This window comes from Cibotium barometz, chromosome 35 (assembly GCF_041138505.1).
Source record: "Cibotium barometz isolate CiBa-2024 chromosome 35, ASM4113850v1, whole genome shotgun sequence".
In the NCBI taxonomy this organism is placed as follows: Eukaryota; Viridiplantae; Streptophyta; class Polypodiopsida; order Cyatheales; family Cibotiaceae; genus Cibotium; species Cibotium barometz.
The window spans coordinates 24,527,092-24,542,075 of NC_141080.1; the positions used below are offsets into that span (position 1 = coordinate 24,527,092).

The following is a 14,984-nucleotide window of genomic DNA, read 5'->3' on the forward strand; positions in this document are numbered from 1 at the left end:
TTTTTCCATTGAAAATAGTGAGTATTGCTTTTTGGTGCTTTCAAGCATCTAGAAGCTACCATAAAAAGATGTTCTGAACGGAGCTTAATAACACCTAATTGCACTAATTGAACACTGTAAGCATTGCTTTTTGGTGTTTTAAAGCAGCTTTCACCTTCTTAAGTGTTCCTTTGGTGGTGCTTAGAAGCACCTAAAAGCATCAAAAACTCTATTGAATAAATGTGCTTATAGCTTTCACTTTGTTCAAAGCTACTTTGGAGGTGCTTACCACTATATTGAACAAAGTGAAAGCTACTTTAGGGTGGTTGAAAGCACCTTTCCCTCTCCTTAGGTAGTGGTTTAGGGTGCTTTTTTACAACACCCAAAAGCATGAGTTGACTTCAATGTGAAAGGTGGTTGTTGGTGCTTAAAAGTACTAGCAGATGAACAATTTTTGGGTGCTCTCATAGGCACATTTTACTTTCTTCACTACTATTTTGGGGTGCTTTGAAGCATCAAAACAAAGTAATATATAGCTTCTTTTGGGTGCTTTCAGTTGATTTGGTGTGCTTTCTTGTTGATGATACCATCCTTGAAAGAACTTTCTAGTTGATGATACCATCCTTGAAAGAACTTTCTACGATGCATTATAGCATGTGCTATAGTGCTAGAAAGCACTGCTTACAATGCTAAAAATCACTATAGCATAATACTCTCTACCACTTGCTATAGTGATGATACCATCCTTGAGAGCACTTTCTACAATGCATTCTAGCACGTGCTATAGTGCTAGAAAGCTTGAAAGCACTGCTTACAATGCTAGAAAACACTATAGCACAATGCTTTCTACCACTTGCTATAGTGTTTAAAACAGTGCTAGAAAGCATTACCTCAGTTTTGGAAATCTCTGATTCAATGTTAGAAGCCACTGCCTCAATTCTAGATTCACTGTTAGAAAGCACTACCTCAGTTCTAGAAAGCTCTAATATAATGTCAACCTCAAAAAGATAACCTTTACAAAGTGTACATAAAAGATGTATTAACATACCTTTTAATTCAGCCTTCTTTGCAATCGAAGATGGGCAACCTAAAACCATGCTATGTGCAGCATCCGCCGAGACAACTTCATTGTAGCCTACATGCAAACACCTAACTTGATTGCTACACAAATGGGAAAAACATAAAAGGTGGTAGGGGTATTTACATCAAAATATGCAAACACCCATAATCTCACTGTCAACAATTATTTTAATTATTGTCGTCTAGTTGGAGGTAAGTGGTGGTGATGAAATGAGAGTTAAAACATTATTTTTCTCCACTTGACTAAGAATCCCCTAGCAAACTCCAACTGATGAACAACCTCCCCAAGTGATCCTACCAAGGTATCCCACTCCAACTATAGAACAAACCCATTAAAAAGAAATGATTAACCTTATCCCTAACATGTATGGGAGGAACAAAAAGTTGAATATCAAGAACCACTTCTATAAACCTCAAAATATGCCACATAAATCTCCACATCCACTGAGTCCACATAAGCTCTTGTATGTTAGCATTGAGCTTATGGACCACGTCAGGTCACGTGAAGCCCTTGGCTTCTCCTGCAACGCTACCATAGCACTCGAAACCCCTTCACTCCTATGTATACGGGCTTTAGCATCATCGAGGTCCTTAAGTTAGATTCTCAAACTACCCCTCCTTCTCATCAACCCTCTTAGATATAGTGCTTACCTAGCCCTTGCCATTAGAACATGGCTTTCAAGTTCTACATGCCCTGTGTGCTCTATTGCCCTTGCAATTGGAACATGCTTTCCAAGATTTGAATGCACAGCTTTTTTGAGAAAGGATAAGGATGATCCCAAACCTCCGCTTCTATTCAGCAATGTCCACCTATCAATCTTCTTGTCTAGCCCTCCTTTTTGCACAACATTCTCCACCACACTCTCTGCGAACTCAGCTGACCTCATGCAACAATCTGCCTCTCCCACTACTTCTTTGTTGGACTATTTCCCTTCTTTGCCATACTCCTTTTGGATTTGCATGCAATTTTCTAGCACAAAGCCATGAGCAAATGCAACCAATATTGTGTAGTTGAATGGGGGGATCCTGGTAGACCTTGTGATGTAATAGCATCAAGTCCTTATAGAACTCCTCCCTAATCAACTTCACTTGGACCTTCAGGGCCCCTTTGTGGGTCTCTTTGAAGACCGATAGCCACATACTATCGGGGACATCTTGATCATCAAGCTTTCATGGATTTTCTCCCATGAGGTAGAGCCCATAATCCTTATTAAATTCTTCCCTTGTACAAAAAAATTACATTTGTCGAGGATACTCAATCTTCGGGGCATGCCAAAGCGAGTGCCTACTATAACATGTAAACAAGAGACACAACATAGATTAAGATGAATTTTAAAATTGAAGCAAGTAGTGGACCAAGTAAAAGCCAACAAACAACACTACCAACATGCAAAATAGAGAGAGTGCTCATGGGCAAATACACAGCCAGCATGTAAATACACAGCCAGAAATACATATTAGATTAGATGACTTTTAAAATCAAAGCACATAGTGGACCAAGTATAAGCTAACAAACAACACACTGCCAACATGCAAAATAGAGAGAGTGCTCATGGGCTAAAAAAGAGAGTGCTCATGGGCAAATACACAACCAACATGCAAATAGACATGGTTGAACTAACAACATGGCTAGAGAGAGTGCTCATGGGCAAATACACAACCAACATGCAAATAGACATGGTAAAAAGAGTAGGTTTTTCATTGGTCTACAATATGACTTGGGCTACCGAGAGAGAGAGAGAGAGAGAGAGAGAGAGAGAGAGAGAGAGAGAGAGAGAGAGATGCACCAGCTCACATAGACAAAGACACACACACACACACACACACAAACATACATAGAGATGGCCTTACAACATGCACACCCATTAAAGACAGATAGAGGTGATGAGAAATCCTATAATGATGATGAGAAATCCTTTAATCCTAGCCATGCAAGTCATCATCCAAAGAGAATCCACGACTCTATCGGATGAACACCTGGGTTTGTGAATTAATATGGGGTTACGAGCCAATATGCTCTCTATAGGTGCTATGAGAAGTCAAACTTGACTTAAAATGCACAACCTTTGGTGAGAAATTGAATGATACAGAGCATTGGGGAGAGAGAGAGAGAGAGAGAGAGAGAGAGACTTACCTGATTGCAAGTGGCTGCTCTACTCCCCTTCTTTGCCCATTGCACAAGAAAGGGTTCCTTCTCAGCTCTCACAATAGCAGTAGGGCTCAAAATGCGGTACTGGCAACCTCCACCTTGAAATGAAGTTCAAACTTGTGAGTGGGTAGGGCCCTTACATGTGAGGACATTACAACTTACATGTGAGGACATTACAACATACATGCTCTTACTTTTACCAATAAAATAAAATTTTAACCCAACTCTACATATGCTTTTAAGTATTGGCATTTTTTTTGCTTTTTTCAATAGAGGTTTAAAGCACAAAATGTGTACCACCTTACCATGCATACACCCCCAATATTGACATCATGGAGGAAACATTTAATTTTCGTTCATTTACAAAAGGTGCAACCATTGGTGTATCTACATTTAGATAGCTGAATGACACCATCTTTCATTGGTAATTCAAGATTAAAGAAATTATGCATGGTGATGCTCTTATTTGGACATAGAAGTACTCAAATTTTGAAACTTAGTTTCTAAGTGAGGGATTGGAGTTTCCTTTGTGTGTTGCCATGCCTCCAGTAGAGAGCTCATAATCATGCTCTTAAAGTCTTCAAATGAAATTTTGAAATATCAAAAAAGAAATGTGATAAAGGAAACAATTCATGGTCCACACATGCATATTTTCTAGCAGAGGATGGTGGGATGATTTTTTCTCAAAAGAAAACACACCTCATCAACATAAACAATGGAAAGAAACCATTGATGTTTTCATTTGCATAGCTTGAGGGTCGATTAAGCAATAACAATGAGAACATGGCAACTAGGATACCCAATCCCCCATTCTATAACTCTTGAAGATGGTTCATGGAAAAACAAAGAAATGTATCTTGGTTCAAGAAAGTCTTCAAAGCATTGACAATAAAAACAAGAAACATGGGATAGAAATACTAATGAAATGTGTGAGGGAACCATGGTTGTAGTGCTTACTTTAGATATGATGAGAAAGATTACCCATTTTGGGATTACAAAGATCTTGTAGTCGCCCAGAACAGAGGTCCAAGCCTTTAAGAACCAAGAGGAAGAAGAGATAATGTGCCTTCCGCTTCACGCTAAAATAGTAAAGACACCAGACTAAGCAAGGTGTGGGACCAAGCCTTGGAAGCACTGATTGAGATACATGAACAAATTACGTGTAAAGATCAAAAGGTCAAAGATGCAGACAAGGACCTATCAACAACACCAACAACAGCAACAACAGCAGTAGTAGCAGCAACCTGCAAGCCAAGGGTCCCCCAAGCCAAGCACTTTCGAAAAAGGAGAAAAAAATAAAAAAGTGAGGAGCAGAGCTTGGTGCAAGGCGGCCTGAAGGCCACAACTCGGAAAGCAGCTCATTGGGAGAAGGAGGCTAAGAAACTAGCAGAGAAAAATAAGGAATTACATCAGGAATTGCAGGATGCCACACCCTCCCAGGAATATGCAGAAATTTTGAGATAAGCCTATGAAGTAAAGGTGGTTACAATGCTTAATTTAGATATGATGGCAAAGATTACCCGTTTTGGGATTACAAAGATCTTAAAGGAGTTAAAGGAGGACAACATAGTAAATGCAATTCAGGTGCATTAGGACCACCACTACAAATGATCAATTTACGAAAATGTTGAGATCCTACCTAGTTTATGGATTTATTCTACAAGTCTATTGACAGCCTACAAAAGAAGAGTGTGAATATTTTGAGTAAATCCTAGTTTGTGGATTTACTCTACAAGTTTATGGTCATCTACAAAAGAAGATGCTTAATGTTTTGAGGTATAGAGCGAAGCGACTATCTTAGTTTAATGCATGGTAGCCAAAAAGATGCTTGTTGTCATTGTATTTTTTAAATGGATTTTGCCTCTTTAGTTTTTATTTCAATAAAAAAGTAAGGTTTCCTATAAGTAAAATTGTGAAAGTAAGGTTTTTTGAAATTGTAAGTAAATTTGTGAAAGTGTTGTGCCAAACATGATATTTTTTCAACTTTGTTTTATAAATTTTTTTGTCATTGTATTTTTTCAATGGATTTTATATTGTATTGCCTCTTTTTTCAATACAAAAAAATGTTTTATGAAATTTGTGAAAGTAATGTACCAAAAAGTTTGGAAACTTATGTTTTTTCAACTTTGTTTTATTTGATTACAAAAGAAGTTAGTTATATTTTTTTATGAAAAAAAATTATTGTTTGTGCGATTTTGTTGTCGCTTTTCATGACTCAATGGTAGTCAAGGCTAGACTTTTGGATATGATAGACAACATGGGAAAAAGGCCCCTAGAGACTAGGGACATGATATATGTACATGATAGTAAAGGACACATTGCCTCACATTGCAGTGAAAAAGGACCAAACTTGCTAGACCTATGGGAGGTTGTTCAAAACTTAGAAGGGACCTCATTTCTTGGGGTTATGTTGGTTTAACTTCTAACTCTTGTGTCAAGCACCCTGAACCTTCTTCATGGATAGATGTGTATCCCTATGTAATAGATCTCCTGTTTGTAAGCTAAGGTTGTGGCCTTATCCTCCAAGGGCCCTTATATGATCAATCTTATTGATTTAATATTATTTAAATATTTATTCTCTATAGTATAGGTAGCTTGTTTTGAGCCTTTATTGAAATGTGAGAGAGAATGTAGTCTATAGATCATAGATGAATGCTAGAAAACCCATATGTTTCATGTGATTCCATCTTCTAAAATAAAGAAAAATACGTTTAAGAAATAAGGTTGAAGGTCCTAAACTTTTGAAAATTAGACTCGTTTTAGTTATTAAAACCTTCAAAAGTCCTAAAATTTTCTCTCTCTTTTCTTTTACATTGGCTGAAAATTTAAAGAACACACACATACCAGTGCCATCGCTTGCACAGGGAGGACTCGAACCCAGTACCTTGGGACTCTCCAGTGCTTTCCTTACCACTGCACTAACACGCGATCAGCAAAGTCCTGAATTTCTCAAGAATTACATTCTAGCTTGAAAATTGAAGGTTTGGGTGGAAACTTTTTTCCTGATCATGTTAGATATTCCAACCCACCCGAGGACGAGGATCCCTCTAGATTTAAAATCTAATGTATCTAAGAAAAGAATTGTAAGAGAACTTTTTGTAAGGGGATACCTTTGTTAATATTCTATATATTTACTATCCCAAAAAAAAGATATTCCAACCCACCCAACTCCTTTCAATGTCCGGGGCAAAAGAAGGGAGGTAGAGATTGTAGAGTTCCTAGATAATAACAATTTGCATCAAGGTTTAAATAATAATTTAGGCGCCTCGAAAACCTTTATGGAGTGGAAATTCCCAATGAAATGAAGTTGGAGAGGAGTACGAAAGGGGCGTGGGTTGGTGACGTGTGTGGGCACTCTTTCTTGCCACACAAGAAGCTGACCTACACAATGCCCGGACGTTATGAGCAGTGTGAACTTAAGCTTTCATGTTGTCCTTGCACACTTGTTAATTAACCTAACTGTGCACTTGGGCAACGGCGCCGGCGGACGCCCTTGCCTCGGCTCGTAAACGCTCAGGCAGCGCTGGGAGCGGGGCGGAGGAGGAGGAGTTGATGTCATGATTTTGTTGTTGGAGTTCAGAAGCCAGATGTATCCCCAATCGCCACCCGCATGTCCCATCTCGTGTCTGGTGTAAACCTGGCCCACTCTTTTTTTACTTTCTGAGAAGGTCGTACGTAGAGCCTGTTCACATGTACGCTCCGGTTATTTATTTTTGGGAAAACATATTTATATATTTATAGAATTAAAATTTAGTACAACACAAACTCCCAGCTTCAACCCCTCAAAATTACAAGAAGTGACTAGCTTGTATTTTTTTCAAGGTTAAAAATGGATTTTAAAGGACGCACCACCCTACAATTTTTTTTGGGAATAAATGTGTGTGTGTGTGTGTATATAATTACATCAACAAATACACAAGTAATTTTAGGCAATCGTCTTAGAGGGCATGTTCTTGCCCTTTTCAAAAATACCATCGATGGTCTCGTGGGAAGGGGTAGAATCACTTATGTATGGCCCTCCCACCTAGTATTCAAAATACCAGCAATGGTATTTTCCTAGGTGGCAAGTTTTGTAGGCCTCCAAAGTTTGTCCTACGTAGAGTGGATTTAGACGGGGTTGAGAAAGGTCACATTTTTTACTGCGGGTATACCCCCTTATCATGCTCAATGTCGGTATTCTGACACCAACTTCCACCACCAAGTGGTAGAGCTGTTGTCCCCCTAGTGGTGGACCTTGGGTTTGAACTCCACCAACTTCAGTTGTGGTTTGTCGTCTTGTCAGTTTTGTCAACTGAAACATGTTGTGACCAGCATGTTTTTTTTCAAGGTTAAAAATGGATTTTAAAGGAATAAATGTGTATGTGTGTATATATATATATATTAAAAATTACATCAGTTAGATACACTAGAGTAAATTTTAGGCAATCATCACCAGTGTAATTTTAGGCAATCATCGCTAGCTCTATATATATGTATGTATGTATGTATGTGTGTGTGTGTGTGTGTGTCAAAAATCACATGAGCAGATACACTAGAGTAATTTTAGGCAATCATCACTAGTTATATGTGTGTGTGTGTGTATATCAAAAATAAATGTGTGTGTATATATATATATATAATTACATCAATAGATACATAGAGTCGTCTTAGAGGGCATGTTCTTGCCCTTTATAAAAATACCATCGATGGTCTCGTAGTAGGGAGCGGTAGAATCACTTCTATATGGCCCTCCCACCTAGTGTTCAAAATACCACCAATGGTATTTTCCTAGGTGGCAAGTTTTGGTGTCCTCCAAAGTTTATGTAACTTTTGTCGTGTAAACAATCTTAAAATGGGATTGATCATGGTGATAGACATAGATTAAGCAACATAATTAGGATGGATTATACTACACTAAGAACTCCATAAGAGAGTGAGAGATTGCACACTCAACACTCAATTCTATTGCCTTATTGCATTCACAATGAACCATACAATGATATAGGCTTTCTAGTCTTATCCCACTTTACATGTGTGGCAACTCCTTTTCCACTCCTTTTGGTCAACACTCACACACCATGCATGTAGCATTCTTATCTTACCACAATATCTTTCACCTCTAGGGTGCGTTCACACATACACACAACACCACGATTACATTTCTCAACACCTCCTCTTAATCGAGGTGTTCCACAACTCACCCATCACCCATATCAATGTAACATTGCACAACCGCAATCGTTACCTCTCAACACTCCCCCTCAATGATACATTAGAGTGTCCATCAAACAACATGTGTGCGCGTGTCTACCATCTTAGACACCAAGTTTGTTTTTAGCCGACTTGCTCACAGCAGAACCACTGAGTCCAATTTGAACGTAGAAGTTCGGGTGGGAACCAATCCATCGCATGCACCTCACACGTGCATCGCTCATGCACACATCTTGCGACAACCATTTCGAGCTTCTAGGTGAGCTCGGGCAGAGCAACCCTCATACCATGGGTGGTTATAATTTTTTTTTTGTTTTGAGCATGCAAGCTCGTGGACGATTGCCCATCATCAATTATGGGTGAAAATTAAATTTTTTTGTAATCACCCATGGTATGAGGGTTGCCCGGCCCGAGCTCACCTAGAAGCTCGAAATGGTTGTTGTATGATGTGTGCATGAGCAATGCACGTGTGAGGTGCATGCGCATGGGTTGGTTTCCACCGAACGTCTACGTTCAAATTGGACTCAGTGGTTCCGCTATGAGCAAATCGGCTCAAAAAGGACTTGGTTTCCAAGATGGTAGACACGCGCACACATGTTGTTTGATGAACACTCCAATGTATCATTGAGGGGGAGTGTTGAGAGGTAACGATTGTGGTTGTGCAATGCTACATTGATATGGGTGATGGGTAAGTTGTGGAACACCTCGATAGGGGGTGTTGAGAGATGTAATCGTGGTGTTGTGTGTATGTGTGAACAGACCCTAAAGGTGCAAGATATTATGGTAAGATAAGAATGCCACATGTATGGTGTGTGAGGTGTTGACTAAAATGAGTGGAAAAAGAGTTGCCACATGGATGATGATATGTAAAGTGGGATAAGGCTAGAAAGCCTATATCATTGTATGGTTCATTGTGAATGTAATAAGGCAATAGAATTGAGTGTTGAGTGTGCAATCTCTCTCTCTCTCTTATGTAGTTCTTAGTGTGGTATAATCCACCCTAATTATGTTGCTTAATCTATGTCTATTAGAGCTAGATTAAGCAATATAATTAGGGTGGATTATATCACACTAAGAACTCCATAAGAGAGAGAGAGATTGCACACTCAATACTCAATTCTATTACCTTATTGCATTCATAATGAACCATACAATGATATAGGCTTTCTAGCCTTATCCCACTTTACATGTCATCATCCATGTGGCAACTCCTTTTCCACTCCTTTTGGTCAACACTCACACACCATACATGTGGCATTCTTATCATACCATAATATCTTGCACCTCTAGGGTGCGTTCACACATACACACAACACCACGATTACATCTCTCAACATGTCCTACTTAGGGTGGATTTAGAGGGGGGTAGAGAAAGGTCGCATTTTTTACTGCACGTACCTCCTTGTCACGATCAATGTCAGTATTTTGACACCAACTTCCACCACCAAGTCGGCAAAGCCCAAGCAAGTGGTAGAGCTCTCGCCCCCTAATGGTGGACCCTGGGTTTAAACTCCACCAACTTCAGTTGTGGTTTGGCCTCTTGTCAATTGGCTTCCACTTGGTCGATCCCTTGAGGCTTAAAGCTTTTTGGACTTGCAGACATCTATAATGTCGATTTTCGACAAGTCGTGCATTGCCAACTCACTTACATACCTATTTCGTGTGCCCTTATCTAAAACATGCCTTTTTTAATTTAATCATGTGAGCTCGTTTTTCTCATTAAATGTACTCTCCTCACTATCATAAAATATTGGTAGTGACTTTTGAAATGCCATGAGAACTTCTTTCATTGTCCAATAATGTTAATGTGCTTAAACAAAAACGAGGGTCACGCATGTTGAATTTTACTTTAGACTGGAGCCTCACGAGGACACAACCTAGTCGACTTTAGAAAAATGTGTTTCATTGGTTAATGATCTTGAGACTTTAAAAAATTAACTATTTTTTATTGTAGAGAGTTGAGGACTGACTAGCCAAGAAGGACTTGCTTAGCCATTTTTTCAAAGTCTACATAGGTCTCCACTCTTACGTGACTTCCTTGGATTTGCTATGTAGGGCTTTGAAGGTGCATTAAGCATAGCAATGTTTTGAATTAATTATTTCTATCATGGATTAAAAATGAAACCATTGGATACCTTTGGTTCTGGGCTCCACATGAATGGTGTGAACACGCCCCTAGTTATAGTTGGATAAACCAGGGTTCTAGAAAAGATAGCCTAGCACTTGTTCAAATTTGTGTTGAGCGTGCTCACATTTGTGGGAGAAGGAGAAGAATCCTCTTCAAAATTCTGAAGTTTTAGTTATATTTCGTAAAATTTACAGAGAAATGCCTTCTCCAAGTGGTCAATTTCCTCTTCCAATTACAATGAGAAGGTTTTCAATCCGGCCAAATAAAAGGTACTTCCCGAACAGTGGTCCGATGACCTTAGGTTTTGGGCTTCAAGTTCACACTTTGGTATGAACAGGCCCCTAGATACCAGGCTGGAGTCTTGGACAAAAGGCTGCCTACGTCCAGTTTTTGTCCGGTCTAGCCCATTGTTGGCATTTCGGTAAGCTTTCAAGTGTCTTGACTAGTCAAAGATCCTTTTGAACAGCAAAAGTATTCAGGAGTCAGGACTCAATTTCAGTTAAGCAAGGAGCAAGTGCCAAGTAGCTACTAATCGTTGACGGTTGAAGTATCGATAGGTCAGGATAGCTACTAGCCAACTAGCTACACTAGCATTGAGTATGCCCAGTGCCCACCAGCATATTGGTATGTGTGAGCAGCCGCCACAGTTCCACTGAAACCGCCAAAATCAAATCATCCTCTTGTTCTGAAATGAAATCTGGCGGACTCTGATTGTGTTGCTGCAACCCTTCAGTTAATGAGCATTCAGTGCTCTCGTGCCACCGTGACGCCTCAATTGAAGCTCCCTTCGCTTGGAAGTTGGCACATTGTTTCTTCTTCGCCTGTGAACTCTGTTAGTTTTCCTTCCCTCTTCCACTGTCCACAAAACGGGTATCCTCAACAGTCCCCCCATCTTCTCCCAGCTTCCCCGCTGGGACTATGAGTCGCTCTCCCTGGAGGCGAGCAAAGCAGGCAGAGGATGGGCGGAGCAGCCTGCCAACCAGGCCAAATATGGCGCCGCTAACACCACAGCAAGTAGCTCCTTCTGCAGCTTGTCTTCGTACCTGGCCGCCTTGATGCACACCCCGCAACGGCTAGCCCAGCGCGCTACCACAGTGTGGACACCCGAGCACGAGCTTACCGAGATGCAGTCACGCTCGGGGGCTTGTATGCAGAGGACGCTGGGATGGCGGGACCTGGTGGGTCTCGGAGTTGGCGGCATGGTGGGCGCCGGCGTCTTCGTGACGGCAGGAGTCGCCGCCAAGTGCCGTGCCGGACCGGCAGTCAGCCTCTCCTTCCTGGCGGCAGGTTTCTCCGCTCTGCTCTCTGCCTTCTGCTACACGGAATTTGCCGTAGAGCTTCCGGCAGCAGGAGGCGCTTTCAGTTATCTCCGCATCTCCTTAGGTGAGGTTCTTCCGTCGACATTTGCTTCTCTCCGGCGTAGAACCTACGTTATATTTGGCTGCGCCAAAGACCAGCATGCAGTTTCCCATTAACACAGGTAGCGGTGGGATATGTGCATGCCAGTCCAATTGACTAATGAAATGAAGTGACACCCTGCCATATGTCGTTCATTTCACCTGTCATGTCCAAATTCGATGTTTGCACGATTTAACTGCCGGGAAATCTGTCCGTCGGATGGGCAAACATCCTTTCTGCGATGATGTCGTGACAGATTGTGTGTGTGTGTGTGTGTGTGTGTGTGTGTGTGTCGGCAGGGGAGTTTGCGGCCTACATTACGGGCGCAAACCTGCTTCTGGAGTATGTCATCTCAAATGCTGCAGTAGCTCGCACTTTCACGTCATATCTCGCTACAGTTTTCGGCTATGACGGAGAAAGTTGGCTCATAAAAGTTCCTGGCGTCTTGGAAGGCCACTACATGCTCGATTTTCCGGCGGTAGCCCTTGTTTTTCTTCTCACCCTATGCATCTGCTGCAGGTAAACGTCTTAATCAACTTAGCCTAATCTTCCTTATCTTATCTGCATGGTTTAGCAACTAATTCTCACATTTCCCATCGGTTTCTAGCACTAAGAGCAGCTCTAGCCTGAACATGGCGATAACACTCCTCCACCTCGCCTTGATTCTCTTCATAGTGGCTGCCGGATTTGCTAACGGAAAAATTAGCAACTTAATCAACCCTAGCAATGCTAATTATGAAGCAGGGTTTATACCCTTTGGACTTCACGGTATTTTTGACGGAGCAGCTGTCGTTTACTTTAGTTTCATCGGCTACGATGCGGTGTCGACGATGGCGGAAGAAGTGAAGCATCCCTCTCGAAATATGCCCATTGGGATAGCTGGATCTGTGGTGCTTGTAACACTTCTCTACTGCTCTATGGCCACAGCCCTAGCTATGCTTCTCCCATATGACGAGGTAGGGGCTTTTGGCAGTAATTTAACTACACATTTGGTTATACATGTAGTACACAATTGTAGGTAAATGAAGTCTTTGTAATTACGACACCCTGGCCTGTGTTGTGAACAGATAGACGTCAAAGCGCCGTTCTCTGCAGCCTTTAAGACAGTGGTTGGGTGGAGCTGGGCCTCAAATATAGTGGGCGTTGGAGCGTGTCTCGGAATTGTGACCTCTCTATTATTGGCAATGTTGGGGCAAGCACGCTACCTTTGCGCAATAGGCCGTTCTCATCTCGTTCCTTCTTGGTTTGCCAAGGTTGAAGAAGCATCAGGGACACCAGTTCGCTCCTCTGTGATTCTAGGTAAACTTCGGCGTGAGTACGTTTCCTTTACAATTAGGGTAAGTTTTGGCCCCGATCACCATATTTTCTAACAGTTTTCGAGTACTCCAACAGGTCTATTGACGGCCATCTTTGCGCTCCTTGTGGACTCCTCCATCCTGATGGATCTCATCTCGATCGGAACCCTCTTCGTTTTCTACATGGTTGCAAACGCATTAATATTCCGAAGGCACGTGACAGTAGGCGTTACAAACCCTCTGCCGACCATAGCCTTTCTCGTGAGCGCGAGCGTACTCTCGTTTGGTTTTGTGGCCTTCTGGCGAATGGGAAGCGGCCACGCATGCGAGACCGTAGGACTGGCTGTCTGCGGTGGGGGCTTGCTTGTGTCCACGTCAGCGTTTCGGGCCATTGTGCCTGGCGTAAACCGACCAAAGGTCAGCTGGCAAGCGCCTTGCATGCCCTGGCTAGCCGTTGTGTCCATATTTGTGAATGTTTTTTTGGCCGGATCCCTCAACATGCAGGCCTACATGAGGTTTGGGACCTGGTCTCTGCTGGCCTTGCTTTTCTATGTGGGCTATGGGCTACACGCTGCCCACGATGCTGAAGAAGAGTCTCTGCATCAAGCATCAAGCAAAGACAGTTTAGTTCTGGCACAGCATGTGGAACAGTTTTGATCCCTTTATGCTGCTCCTAGCTCTGCACCATTTATGTAAAAAGGACTAGGATAGCTTTTGCCTCGCCAACAAAAATACACAGAAAGCTGAAAAAGCTACCTATTTTCTTAATTGAGAATGTCCAATACAAAAAAATTGCGTGTCTAAACTTTACCTTTACACCGTACAATAGAATGGGTGAATCGTGCTGCCATGTGCGTTAAGTCATAAATATTTCACTGCACATGGGCCATCATAGGCTATAGCTATGGTTTGGGTAGAAGTCCGTGCCTTGACCAATTCCCCCATAGCGAAGACACGATTTCCAAACACATGGAGATGCATGGAGCATAGCGCACGTAATTTAATTTATTGGTTTGGATACTATCGAAAAAAAAAGTCCATGATATTAGTGTCTAGTCTAGGTGCATTATGCCAGTAGTTTGCCTATGAGAATGGATGAGGAAGATACATGGACCATAGCATATGAAATCTATTTTTTGGTCGAAATACTACCGACTTTTTTTTGGTTTGATTAATATCGATTTTTTTAAATTATGTATACAGATTTTCATGTGCCATGATAATGCATCTACTCTAGGTGTACATAACATGTATCGGTTGAAGTTAATGAATAGCACAGAAAATGTAGAGAACTCCTCCACAAAATGACATTACATGAAAAAGATTGTGTGTTGCTTGATGGATGAGTGAGATTCCTTAGTCTCTATGGGAGTGGGCAAGGAAGATCACCCCCATTTCTAGGTAAATTATGGAAAAGTACCATTCTTGAAAGTTTATATCTTGACGTGAAAAATGAGATTATAGCGTGAATATCTTGAGATATTCATATCTGAAACATTATATGGTATTGACATTTTTCATGCATGTTAATATAACAGATCACTTACATGGTGGGTGGAGGCTAGAGGAGCATATAATTTTTGGAACTTCTGTGATGTAAATAACCACGGTGAATATTCATACGTGTTTTTTGTAGAAACTCGAGTCCCATGAAAATTAGTACTTTGATGCAAGATAGTGCTAGATTGGTGTAATAAGGTAATAGAAGATGTAAATCATGTGAATCATACATTTCTTGAGATTCAAACTTGGCATGAAAACCAGA

General features: G+C 41.2%; 1 protein-coding gene across 2 annotated transcripts; it reads left to right on the top strand.

The window, feature by feature from the left end:
• The first annotated feature begins 11,119 nt into the window (after positions 1–11,119).
• LOC147618261 (cationic amino acid transporter 6, chloroplastic-like) lies at positions 11,120–14,024 on the top strand. Of its 2 annotated transcripts, none has more exons than XM_086774703.1 (5): positions 11,120–11,909; positions 12,224–12,443; positions 12,532–12,880; positions 12,992–13,223; positions 13,317–14,024. In XM_086774703.1, exons 1-5 carry the CDS (start codon positions 11,582–11,584, stop codon positions 13,874–13,876), a joined length of 1,689 nt encoding a protein of 562 aa, XP_086630829.1. In that variant the 5' UTR covers positions 11,120–11,581; the 3' UTR covers positions 13,877–14,024. The 2 variants fall into 2 exon arrangements, with proteins under 2 accessions (XP_086630829.1, XP_086630830.1); XM_086774704.1 differs by having other exon boundaries at positions 11,767–12,006.
• The last annotated feature ends 960 nt before the right edge of the window (positions 14,025–14,984 follow it).